This window comes from Schistocerca americana, chromosome 10, assembly GCF_021461395.2.
Source record: "Schistocerca americana isolate TAMUIC-IGC-003095 chromosome 10, iqSchAmer2.1, whole genome shotgun sequence".
Classification (NCBI taxonomy): domain Eukaryota; kingdom Metazoa; phylum Arthropoda; class Insecta; order Orthoptera; family Acrididae; genus Schistocerca; species Schistocerca americana.
In genome coordinates this window covers 63246433-63259865 of record NC_060128.1, presented here as the reverse complement: position 1 = coordinate 63259865, position 13433 = coordinate 63246433, and the positions used below count along the sequence as shown (strand labels likewise).

The 13433-nt window shown below is 43.5% G+C and overlaps 1 protein-coding gene across 1 annotated transcript in view; it reads right to left on the bottom strand.

Annotated features, from left to right (window-relative positions):
* The window catches only part of LOC124552672 (chondroadherin-like protein), a 186806-nt gene that overhangs the window by 60741 nt on the left and 112632 nt on the right, over positions 1–13433 (bottom strand). The window contains exon 11 of the mRNA XM_047126996.1: positions 8898–9230. Coding sequence (XP_046982952.1) covers positions 8898–9230 — 333 coding nt within the window. The remainder of the gene's footprint in view (positions 1–8897; positions 9231–13433) is intronic.

The window sequence follows — 13433 nt, the reverse complement described above, 5'->3', positions numbered from 1 at the left end:
TTATTAATTTGGAAGGAGTGGAGATTGTCTCTCAGGAAGGCATCAAGTGAATTTTTATCTGCTTTTTCGAATAAGTATGTTTTTCACTTATTTTTCGAGGATTTGCGGATTACAATGTTCTCTAATCCCTGAATCAGGTTTGATGCTCATTATTAACTATGGATTATTTGTTGCTAAATGGTCAAGTATGTTTTCACAACCATTTACTATTCATGTCGGCTCATGAACTAACTGCTCGAATGCATTTAGCACAATTTCGGATGATATTTTATGCGTACCTCTGGAATTGAACATGTATTTTTACCAACATATCGAGGGTAAATTAAAGTTACCACCAACTATTATTGTATGAGTGTGGTACGTGTTTGAAATCAAACTCAAGTTTTCTTTGAACCTTTCAGCAACTGTGTCATCTGAATTGGGAAGTCAGTAAAAGGATCCAATTATTATTTTATTCTGGTCCAACAATGACCTCTGCCCATACTAACACACAGGAAGTATCTACTTCAATTTTGGGACAATTTAAACTACTACTGACAGCAACAAACACGCCACCACCAGCTGTGTTTAGCCTACCCTTTTGAAACACCGTTAGGTTCTTCGCAAAAATTTCGGCCTAGCTTACCCCTGGCTTTAGCCAGCTTTCAGTGCCTATAACGATTTGAGCATCAGTGCTTTTATTAGTGCTTGGAGCTCTGGTACTTTCCCAACACAGCTACGACAATTTACATCTGTTATGCCAATGGTTCCTGTGTCTATGTTCTTCTTGTGTTCAGCCTGCACCCTTAGTGACTGAAGTGCTTCTTGTGTTTTTCTGAGACCCTCTAACCTAAAAAACTGCCCAGTCCATACCACACAGCCCCTGCTACCTGTGTAGCCGCCTCCTGCATATAGTGGACACCTGACCTATTCAGCAGAACCCGAAACCCAACCACCCTTTGCCGCAAGTCGAGGAATCTGCAGCTTACACGGTCGCAGAACCGTCTGAGCTTCTGATTCAGACCCTCCTCTCGGCTCTGTACCAGAGGTCCACAATCGGTCCTGTCGACTGTGCTGCAAATGGTCAGCACTGCTTTCATCTTGCAAGGAAGACTAGCAGCCTTTACCACTTCTGTTAGCCACTCGAAACCAGAGAGAATCTCTTCTGATCCAAAGTGACACATATCATTGGTTCCGAAGTGAGCAACCACCTGCAGTTGGCTACACCCTGTGCTCTTCACGGCATCCGGGAGGACGCTGTCCACATCTGGAATGACTCCACCCGGTATGCACACGAAGCGCGCATTGGATTTCTTACCCTTTTTGGCATCCGTGTCCGTCAGGGGCCCCATAACGCGCCTAACGTTGTAGCTCCCAACTACCAATAATCCCACCCTCCAAGATTGCCCGGATCTTGCAGGCTGAGTGGTTTCCTCTGAAACAGGACAGGCGACAGCATCTGGCTCAGCGACAGTGTCAGCCACAGACAGCACCTGGAACCTGTTTGTCAGACAAACTGGGGAGGCCTTCGCCACCTGCTTCACCCTGCGGTGACCTCCCACTCGACCACAGATGAGGGGTCAGCCTCAGTGCAAGCAGTAACTGGCTTGGCCACCGGTGAGGACCGATCGGAGGACTCGGACGTGCTGGACGTCCGTTGGATCTCCACGGCCGGTCCACAACAGTGGTGACCATCCACTGCAGCCTCAAGCTGTGTAACCGAAGCCTTCACAGCCTGTAGCTGAGAGCGAAGGGTCACCAACTCAGCTCACATCTGCTCACAACAATCGCAGTCCCTGTCCGTACTAAAGACTGTGAAAAACCAAACTATGCAGATAAACAGACTATCGGCACATGCTGCCCAACTCTACTGTAGACCCTGATGAAAATGCAGGAACTGTCTAGTAATATGCAGATATTCAAAACCCTAACTACCAAAGCACTCGGGTGAAACTAAATAATTCGCCCATGATTAGGAACTTGTAATATGTCACAAAATTGGTTTACTTTCCAACACAAATGAAAACACGAGAACAGTGGCTATTAGATATTAAATTTACACGCAGAAACTCAAGAAACTAAACTATTAAAGCACACAGATGATATAATAAAATTCGCTCCTGGTTAGGAACATGTAAATGTCACAAAAGCGGTTACTTCCCTGTTGCTGCATCTGTCTTGGTCGGCTACTACAGATACCTCTGGATTCCATCACTCCACTGACTGTTACAGCTGACATTGTTATAACTTTGAACTGAATGGTATGAATCTTTTGTAAACTCTCGTGGGTGATCAGTTTCACAATATGATCCCTAGTTATTATTACTAAATTGTATTTATTACAGGTTTTTGTATCACTGTGGTATCTTTCTTTGTGATTACTGACTCTCTTGGGTTTCTAAATTGTATGTATACAGGGTGATTCAGGACGAAAGGTACACGTGTACTGGTGTGACAATATTGGCCATTCCAAATAGAAAACTACAAATGAACATATGACCTTTTCTTAACCGTATCTGACATACAGGTGTTTGAAACTCACAGGTATCAGTTGCATGTCCTTCTTCATCAGCATTCACGCACAACCAAATACTACCAAAGTGACATTAGGCTACGTAATGTTATCTTCAGTGACCCATACAGTGCTCTGCGCATTCTGTATGGCCAGTGACACAGTACCTCACTGAAATGTATCCTGGGCAGTGGGTCAATCGCAGTGGAGTTTCTGGGCCACTGAGGTCACCCATCTTACTCCGTCAGATTAATGTTTGTGAGGTTGGCTTAAGAGCTAAGTCTACAAGCACAGAGCAGGCATGAAACAGAACTTCTCACTCATATTTTACATGCATGTGCTCAAGCAAGAGGCCACATGAATGAACTCAGCAACACGGCAGCTAGACAGCTGAGCAGCAAAATATATGCAGTTGACAGAGGACATTTTGAAAATTTTTCGTGAGGAAGTATACAAAATTAAACAAAGAATTAGATCACAATGTTACATTTACTATCACCCTGTATTTGTCTGTTCCTAACTGTTTTCATTAGTTTCCTTGCAAACTCTTAAGAACAGGAAATACAGGGTTATTACAAATGATTGAAGCAATTTCACAGCTCTACAATAACTTTATTATTTGAGATATTTTCACAATGCTTTGAACACCCATACAAAAACTCAAAAAGTTTTTTTAGGCATTCACAAATGTTTGATATGTGCCCCTTTAGTGATTCGGCAGACATCAAGCCGATAATCAAGTTCCTCCCACACTCGGCGCAGCATGCCCCATCAATGAGTTCGAAAGCATCGTTGATGCGAGCTCGCAGTTCTGGCACGTTTCTTGGTAGAGGAGGTTTAAACATTGAATCTTTCACATAACCCCACAGAAAGAAATCGCATGGAGTTAAGTCGGGAGAGCGTGGAGGCCATGACATGAATTACTGATCATGATCTCCACCACGACCGATCTATCGGTTTTCCAGTCTCCTGTTTAAGAAATGCTGAACATCATGATGGAAGTGCGGTGGAGCACCATCCTGTTGAAAGATGAAGTCGGCGCTGTCTGTCTCCAGTTGTGGCATGAGCTAATTTTCCAGCATGTCCAGATACACGTGTCCTGTAACGTTTTTTTCGCAGAAGAAAAAGGGGCCGTAAACTTTAAACCGTGAGATTGCACAAAACACGTTAACTTTTGGTGAATTGCAAATTTGCTGCACGAATGCGTGAGGATTCTCTACTGCCCAGATTCGCACATTGTGTCTGTTCACTTCACCATTAAGAACAAATGTTGCTTCATCACTGAAAACAAGTTTCACACTGAACGCATCCTCTTCCATGAGCTGTTGCAACTGCGCCGAAAATTCAAAGCGTTTGACTTTGTCATCGGGTGTCAGGGCTTGTAGCAATTGTAAACGGTAAAACTTCTGCTTTAGCCTTTTCCGTAAGATTTTCCAAACCATCGGCTGTGGTACGTTTAGCTCCCTGGTTGCTTTATTCGTCGACTTCCGCGGGCTACGCGTGAAAATAGCACGCACGCGTTCAACCGTTTCTTCGCTCACTGCAGGCCGACCCGTTGATTTCCCCTTACAGAGGCATCCAGAAGCTTTAAACTGCACATACCATCGCCAAATGGAGTTAGCAGTTGGTGGATCTTTGTTGAACTTCGTCCTGAAGTGTCGTTGCACTGTTATGACTGACTGATGTGAGTGCATTTCAAGCACGACATACGCTTTCTCGGCTCCTGTCGCCATTTTGTCTCACTGCGCTCTCGAGCGCTCTGGCAGCAGAAACCTGAAGTGCGGCTTCAGCCAAACAAAACTTTACGAGTATTTCTACGTATCTGTAGTGTGTCGTAACCATATGTCAATGAATGGAGCTACAGTGAATTTATGAAATCGCTTCAATCATTTGTAATAGCCCTGTATATTCATACGGCATTGTGTTCAGAACACACACACACACACACACACACACACACACACACACACACACACAGAGGGTGTTCACCTTAAGAGCCATCAGGCTCATTTTATCTGGCGTTTCAGCAAGTATTTGCAATTCTGTTTTTGCTAAGTGTAGTTGGAGTAAGCCCAGGCAAGTACTGATCATTATGTCTTTCAGGCAACACCCAGTTTCGAAGGAAAGAGTCTGTTTATTCCCTGCCACAAACAAAATTATTTTCAAAGTGGCATTTACATAGCCATTTGACAGAGTGGTCCAACTTATTCTTGTGCAATGTTCATGTTTTAATAGGGCCAGTAAATCACGAAGAATAACCAGTACTCCAGCCAGTGACAAGTGTTGCCCTGCGCTGACTACTACCGCCTTGCAGCAGTGCTGCTCAGCTGCTGCTGGAGTAACAGTTATTCTTCTTGTTTTAGTGTCCTTGTTAATACATAGAGGTAGGGGTGTAAATATGGAAGCATGTGGGTAATGTGGAAATGTCTAGTATCTGGCCAGCAGAGTACTGTACTGTAGCGAGGCAGCCAGAAATTGTTGCAGTGTTTTCCTATTTGTCATGATAAAGGGTTAGCAGTCAGTTGAGCAACAGACGCTGTGACAGTGATGGAATTTACATTCACGCATTTTCTATACCTTTCTCGAGGTACGTTGTGGTATTATATTTATCTACATACTTTGTAGTTATCTTTCTTTACGTCTGATAGCTTATAAAGGAGGGTGCATAGAAGGTGTTAGCAGCCCTTTGTCAACCATAAATGAATAGTTGCTTAATGTAATCTACTGAAACATAAAATGGCCATTGTGTAGGTAATGTGGAAGCATACATACGCTGCCATTGTGGAAATGTTTCCACAATATCGACATCAAGTACATTATTTCTAATACCTTTTTCATATGTTTCTAAATGCCACGAAAGCTAACTGATCAGAAACCAAGAGCTAATGTTAAGAAGTGGGATGCAGAAAACATGATTAAGGCTATAATAGCCTTAAGGGAAAAGCAGATGAGGTTAAGAAGAGCAGTTAAAGCTTTCAGTGTACCTCAGATGACACTTCAAAGGTTTGTGCATAGTGATATGTCACCTGAAGAATGTTGTCCTTTGAGACTTTGACGAAGGCCTGTACTACCTGATGCTATTGAGGAACAGTTGGTACAGTATCTCATTGAAATGGATAATCACTTCTATGGCCTTACCAGATTAGATGCCAAGAGAATGGCATATCAGCTGGCAGAAAGAAATAATATTAATCATCCTTTTACTTCAAATTCTGTAGGTAGAGCTTGGTTTGACCTTTTTCTTAGACAACACAGAAATAAACTCACAATCTCTCATTCTCGAGAGTGAATGGGTTCAACAAAGAAGCTGTAGAAAAGTTTTTTGACATTTTGGAAGCTGAGTACAGTAAACACTTCTATAGTGCTGATTGTGTGTACAATGTGGAGGAGACCGGGCTCACTGTCGTCCAGAGTAGAATAGCACATGTAATTGGACTGAAGGTAAATGTCAGGCAGGTGCCCTCACATCATCAGACTGAGGATCCCTGGTGACTGTCATATGCTGTATGAGTGCTGGTGGTACTTTCATATCACCAATGATGATCTTTCCCAGGAAGAACTGGACTGATACTCTATTGGAAGGAGCACCACCTGGAACAATTGGTAAATGCCATCCTTCAGACTGGATTCAAACTGAGCTCTTCTCCAAGTGGTGTGACCACTTCATTTCTAAGGCACTCAAAAGAATCTCTTGTGTTCTTGATTCTTGATGGGCATAACAGTCATGCCAGAAACCTTCAAGTTATAGAATGTGCAAGGGAGAACCGTGTTACAATCCTGCGCATCCCGCCTCACACCTCTCATAAAATTCAGCCACTTGATAAGACCTTTATGGGCATCTAAAAACCTAATATGCTGAGTATGTTCGCCAATGGTTGTGACACAGCAGCCAGCCCTTAGGGCCATATGACATATCTGAGTTGTTTGGGAAAGCCGCCAGACTGGCTCTATTGCTGCAAAAGGATTTTTGGAGACTGGAATTTTCCCATGTAATGGGAGTGTTTTTGCAGAAATTGACGTTATAGGTGCCACGTCAGATTTAGATGAGGCCAGAAGTCTGAGAGGAACTTATGAGACTCCAGCATCTCCAGGCAGAAGTAATGACCTCAGCCAAGAAGACACTCAAAACGCATTCAGACCTGTGACAACTGACAGCTCAAGTGAAGTTGGCCAAATAGAAAGCAGAAGGTCAACATCGTTGTCAAATACCTCATCAAACACACGTGTGTCTCCACAGGATATCATGCCAATCCCCCCTCTAAAGAAGAAGGTTTCCAACAGAGATCGTAAGCCAGGTTCATCAGCTGTTTTGACATCTTTGCCTTATAAAACACGCCTTGAAGACTCCTTACTGAAGGGTAAACAGAAACTTCCTAAGGCACCTGCCAAAAGCAAGAAAAAACGTGAAGCTCCTCCTAGAAAACCATGCAAAAAAACGGCTTATCTGAGGATTCAGGTGAAGAGCCCAAAGCGCCAACTGTCTCTTCAGGCGAGTCAGATTTGGGTCTCCCAGTTTGGGAAGAAAAACCTACTGAAGAAGATACCATTTGTACTTTTTGTGGAAGCGCATTTCCAAAGATGTTCAGGGAGAATTTTGGATTAAGTGTAAAGTGTGAGAGGAGTGAAGTCACTCTGTGTGCCAGAAATGAAGGAGATATTTACATATGCGATTTTTGCAAGTTAACTTCGCTTATGAAGCATTTTTCTATTACACTTGCATTTAAAAATATTTTTGTGTGATTTAAATTTAATATAAAATAAAACAGTTTCTAACATTTTTAATAGTTTTCATTTGAAATAGTCAGTTTCCCACAATTTTAAGGCATTTCCACATCACCCGCACTTCTTGAAAAATTAATGTGTTTTTGTGCAAGCAGAAAATGATTTTATGACAGATTCACGAACAGAAAAGAGCGTGTGTATCAAATTCTATGCAAATCTTGGGAAAAGTGTTATGGAGACATGACCTGGAGACAAAGCAACGATTGTCCCAGTGGAAGAGCCCGGGCTCTCCGAGACCCAAAAAAGTAAAACAGGTGAAGAGCAAAGTGAAGAGCACGATCATCGTTTTCTTTGATACTGAGGGAACTGTGCACAAAGAATTCGTCCCACTCAACCAAACAGTGAATTGCGCATACTACTGTGACTTCTGCGACAGCTCTGTGAAATGGTGTGGAGACGATGGCCCGAACTTTGGCATCGAGGGAACTGGCTGCCGTGTCACGACTACACGCCCTGTCACACGTCCTTGCTCACTGGGACCGTTTGGCAAAAAACAACATGGCGGTGGTACCCCACCCATCGTACTTGCCAGATTTGGCACCTTGCGACTTCGCGCTATTCCAAAAACTGAAAATGAAGTTGAAAGGCCGTCGGTTCGACAGTCTAGAGAGAATTCGAGAAGTATCGCTGACAGTGATAAACACCCTCAAAGAGCAGGACTTCCAGAAAACATTTGACCGGAGGCAGAAGTGCTGGGACTGGTGTGAATGTGTGGATGGGAACTACTTCGAGGGTGATGGTGACCATTAGTCCGAAAGTAAGGTTTTCAACAGATGGCAGTACCAATCCCGAAAATTTTGGATAACACCTCGTAGTTTAGGACTACTCTATTGAATGAGTACATAAAATTCTGCTTTAAAAAAAATTTTGTTCGTGACAGGAAATGAACCGGTGCTTTCTGTTGATACTGGTTGTTACGTGACAGATGTGACGGGCAGTATTTGTTTGGGCTGACTCCAGCTACATATTGCAAAAATGAAACTGCAAATATCTGCTGAAATATCAGATAAACTGTGACTGATGGCTTAAGAGCATATCACTACAGTGCAGTGCCTTCAGTGCAAACTAGTGAGAGTCATTTAAAAGTTGTGCACCGGATGAGCTCATCCGGTGTTATCGCCTATAAAACGTAGCACTGTGGTATCGACCCGAAGACTCAAAGTAGCCCTAGTTTTGTATATAGTAATATGCCATTTACATTATATACATGTTCCTGTAGAAAAGTTAATAATGACGAAAAAATTCATTTATGGATGAAAGGACTTGGTGTACTTGCTGAAAATGTAGCTGTAACTGGAGGTATTACTCTGTACTATAATTATTAATAAAGTGTGATCCTTGACCTCTGTAACTGCTAGTCGTACATCGCGAACCAGAGGTTCAAGGATGCAACAGTTTTGAAAAATTCAGAAACATAGTGCCGCACTGCCCGTCGAGTGCCTAGCAAGTCGGTGACGCAACCCGCCCGACTCGGCTCGGCGCCACATGGCCCAGACACACCGGCTCATCCGGTGCACAACTTTTAAATGACTCTCACTAGTTTGCACTGAAGGTGACTTGACCCAGTGCATTACCTCTTAATGAAAATGATAGGAAAGAGCTGTCAGTTTGACAGAGAGCGCACCTGCAGCTGTGTGGAATTGTGGAAGGCGGCCTCGCTGACGCTCTCGATGACGTTACGCGCGAGTAGCAGCCTGCGTAGACGGGGCAGGCGCGCGAAGTCGAGGTCGTCGACAGTTTTGAGGTTGTTGCCGGAGAGGTCGACCGTGTCGAGGAATTGCAGCGACGAGATGAGCTCCGCCGCAGGGAAGAAGCTGAGCCTGTTGTCGGCGGCGCGCAGTTCGCGCAGCAGCGGGTGCGTCCTCTTCAGTGCCGACGGGAACACGTAGCTCAGCTCATTCCTCGACACATCCAGCTCCTCGAGTGCAGTCGGTTCCGCCCCACGGAAGAACTCACCCTGGACAGACGACAGAGTTAAGGTGGGGCAGATATACAGGGTGTTACAAAAAGGTACGGCCAAACTTTCAGGAAACATTTCTCACACACAAATAAAGAAAAGATGTTATGTGGACATGTGTCCGGAAATGCTTAATTTCCATGTCAGAGCTCATTTTATTACTTCTCTTCAAATCACATTAATCATGGAATGGAAACACACAGTAACAGAACGTACCAGAGTGACTTCAAACACTTTGTTACAGGAAATGTCCAAAATGTCCTCCATTAGCGAGGATACAAGCATCCACTCTCCGTCGCATGGAATCCCTGATGCGCTGATGCAGCCCTTGAGAATGGCGTATTGTATCACAGCCGTCCACAATACGAGCACGAAGAGTCTCTACATTTGGTACCGGGGTTGCGTAGACAAGAGCTTTCAAATGCCCCCATAAATGAAAGTCAAGAGGGTTGAGGTCAGGAGAGCGTGGAGGCCACGGAATTGGTCCGCCTCTACCAATCCGTCGGTCACCAAATCTGTTACTGAGAAGCGTACGAACACTTTGACTGAAATGTGCAGGAGCTCCATCGTGCACGAACCACAAGTTGTGTCGTACTTGTAAAGGCACGTGTTCTAGCAGCACAGGTAGAGTATCCTGTATGAAATCGTGATAATGTGCTCCATTGAGCGTAGGTGGAAGAACATGGGGCCCAATCAAGACATTACCAACAATGCCTGCCCAAACGTTCACAGAAAATCTGTTTTGATGACGTGATTGCACAATTGCGTGTGGATTCTCGTCAGCCCGCACATGTTGATTGTGAAAATTTACAATTTGAACATGTTGGAATGAAGCCTCATCTGTAAAGAGAACATTTGCACTGAAATTAGGATTGACACATTGTCGGATGAACCATTCGCATAAGTGTACCCGTGGAGGCCAATCAGCTGCTGATAGTGCCTGCACACGCTGTACACGGTACGGAAACAACTAGCTCTCCCGTAGCACTCTCCATACAGTGACGTGGTCAACGTTACCTTCTACAGCAGCAACTTCTCTGACGCTGACATTATGGTTATCGTCAACAGCACGAAGAATTGCCTCGTCCATTGCAGGTGTCCTCGACGTTCAAGGTCTTCCCCAGTCGCGAGTCATAGGCTGGAATGTTCCGTGCTCCCTAAGACGCCGATCAATTGCTTCGAACATCTTCCTGTCGGGACACCTTCGTTCTGGAAATCTGTCTCAATACAAACGTACCGCACCACGGCTATTGCCCCGAGCTAATCCATACATCAAATGGGCACCTGCCAACTTCGCATTTGTAAACATTGCACTGACAGCAAAACCACGTTCGTGATGAACACTAACCTGTTGATGCTACATACTGATGTGCTTGATGCTAGTACTGTAGAGCAATGAGTCGCTGTCAACACAAGCACCGAAGTCAACATTACCTTCCTTCAATTGGGCCAACTGGCGGTGAATCGAGGAAGTACAGTACGTACTGACGAAACTAAAATGAGCTCTAACATGGAAATTAAGCGTTTCCGGACACATGTCCAAATAACATCTTTTGTTTATTTGTGTGTGAGGAATGTTTCCTGAAAGTTTGGCCATACCTTTTTGTAACACCCTGTATAGTGGTGCACTTGTGCTCTGGGTCACACACTACGTGAAGATGCCAGAAATAAGAAGACGAGCCAAAACATTGGTCTACCTTCTGAATGCACTACAGCAGTGATTCTGCGTGTCACGGACCTGACGAGTACTTGCTCAGTTTCTGGAGCTAAGTGCCTTAGATGCAACATAATTCCCACTGTAATGTGGTAGAGTGAGAAGCACATATTGAATTATTCGATACTTCATTTAATAAACTACTTGATCCATACTTTGTTACAACTGTAGATATTCCAGCTCGTGACGTTTGGTCAAATATGTAAAAGTGCAACCAGTTTTCCACATTGTCACATTCTTAATTATACCGTAATTTACAGCAGCAATATCAAAACATTAATTACATGTTTAATTAAAGATTGATGATTCTTGATCATTAAAATTGTTATCTTCCAAATCTGAAACTAAAAATGTTTAGCACTCAGTACGCTGTCGCAGCCAATCTGTTTTGCACTTTATTATATGTCTCCCATTTGATTAATAACCTAATTCTGTGATCATAAATTCTTCAAACCTGTAATATTAACAGTAAGTTTATTGATTTCAATTATAATTATGTATATGCTCGGGCAGTGGTGACCGCAAGACAAATTGTCATTGACAGAAGTTCACTGCAGGTCATTTTTTAGTTCACTTGTGCACACCTGACAGTACTGGTCAGACTCTGCAGGAAAAGTATTTTAAACAATGGAATATCAGCTTGGAATATCGGCGGTGTAAGGAAAAGATAGACACTCAATGTAAAGAAGGCACGTTGAGCTGCAGACGGGCACAATGAGAAGACACTTACTCATTAGCTTTTGGCCAGCACCTTCTTCAGAAAAGGAAACACACGCACACACATTCATTCGTACGAGCTAGCACACCACACGCACACACGACTGCCATCTCGGGCAGCTCAGATAGATCCGTACGAGCTGCCAGAGATAGCGGTTGTGTGTGCGTGAAGTGTGCTTGCTTGTGTGAATTACTGTTTGTGTCTTTCCTTTTCTGAAGAATGGTATGTACAAAACATAATGTTTTAAGTGTCTTTTCATTGTGCCTTTCTGCAACTCAATGTGTTCTCTTTATGGTGAGTCTATCTTTTCCTTATACTACTGAAAAGTATTTTATGCTTATTAAATTTCAGTTAAAGTTCAAAATTGTGTGGTCCTCCTTTCATTGCAGTATCAAACCAGTTTCCACTGCAATTAAAACCCAAAAGGGAAGAAAACTGCCTGAAGTGATATCAACACCTGTCTTTGACATATTAATGAGAATGCAGAATGAGTATTTTTTACGAGGGCTATCCACAAAGTACATTACGTTTTGGAATTAAAAATAAATAAAGTATTGGAATTTTTTTAAATTATATACAGATGAAAGCCACACTTAAATACTACTTTTCTACATAGTTGCCATTTAAATTAAGGCACTTATCCTAGCGATGGACGAGCTTGGAAATTCCTTCGTCATAAAATTCGGCCGCCTTCAACCACGCGGTTACCTCTTCTTGAAGCTGTGCGTCGTCGCCAAAACGCTGCATAGCCAACCACTTCTTCATTGCTGGGAATAAGTGGAAGTCACTCGGTGCCAGGTCAGGACTGTACGGCGGATGAGGAAACAACTCCCATTTAAAAGATTCGACAACTTCACGAGTGGCATTTGCCGTGTGGGCCCGGGTGTTGTTGTGAATTGGCAAGATCTTTGAGCCCAACTTTCCCCTGCACTTGTTTTGTATTGCTCTTCTGAGGTTGTGCAGAGTTTGGCAACACCTTTGAGAGTTTATTGTAGTGCCTCTTTCCAGGAAATCCACAAAAATCACACCTTTTCTGTCCCAATAGACAGTCGCCATCACCTTCCTTGCCGACATTGTCTGCATGCATTTCTTTGGTTTTTGGGGGGAATTTGTGTGCTCCCACTGCATTGACTGCAATTTTGTCTCACAGTTCACATGCTTAAACCATGTTTCGTCACCAGTAACGATGCGATCGAGTAATGAGTCGCCATCTTTCTCGTAAGCCATTTGCTGATTTTTGTGAATCTCTGTCAAGATTTTTGGTATGCATCTTGCACAAAACTTGTGGTAACCAAGCTTTTCGGTAAATGATTTCATGTAACAAACTTCGTGAAATTTGTGGAAAACTCATAGAGAGTTCCATTATTGTGAAATTACGGTTTTTACAGACCGTGGCATCGACTTTTTCGACAAGTTCGGCAGTCACTATGCTGGGTCTTCCACTTCGCTCTTCATCGTGAACGTTAGTTTGGCCATTTTTTAATTTTATGACCCATTGACGCAATCCAGCTTCAGTGATTATGTTGTCCCCATACACTTCACAAAGATGCCAATAGATTTCTATCGGTGTACAGTTTTTTGCAGTCAGCACGCACTTCACACTTCGCGGCATTTTCAATTAACGCTGACATTTCAAACTGTCACAGTAACTCAACGGAGTACAGCACGAACCTCTCACTAGTGCGGCAGGATGCCGACTGAGCGGCGGAATGCCATGACACCAAGATGGCCGTGCTAGCCCCGCCCCTAACGGACACAAACGAAAATGTAA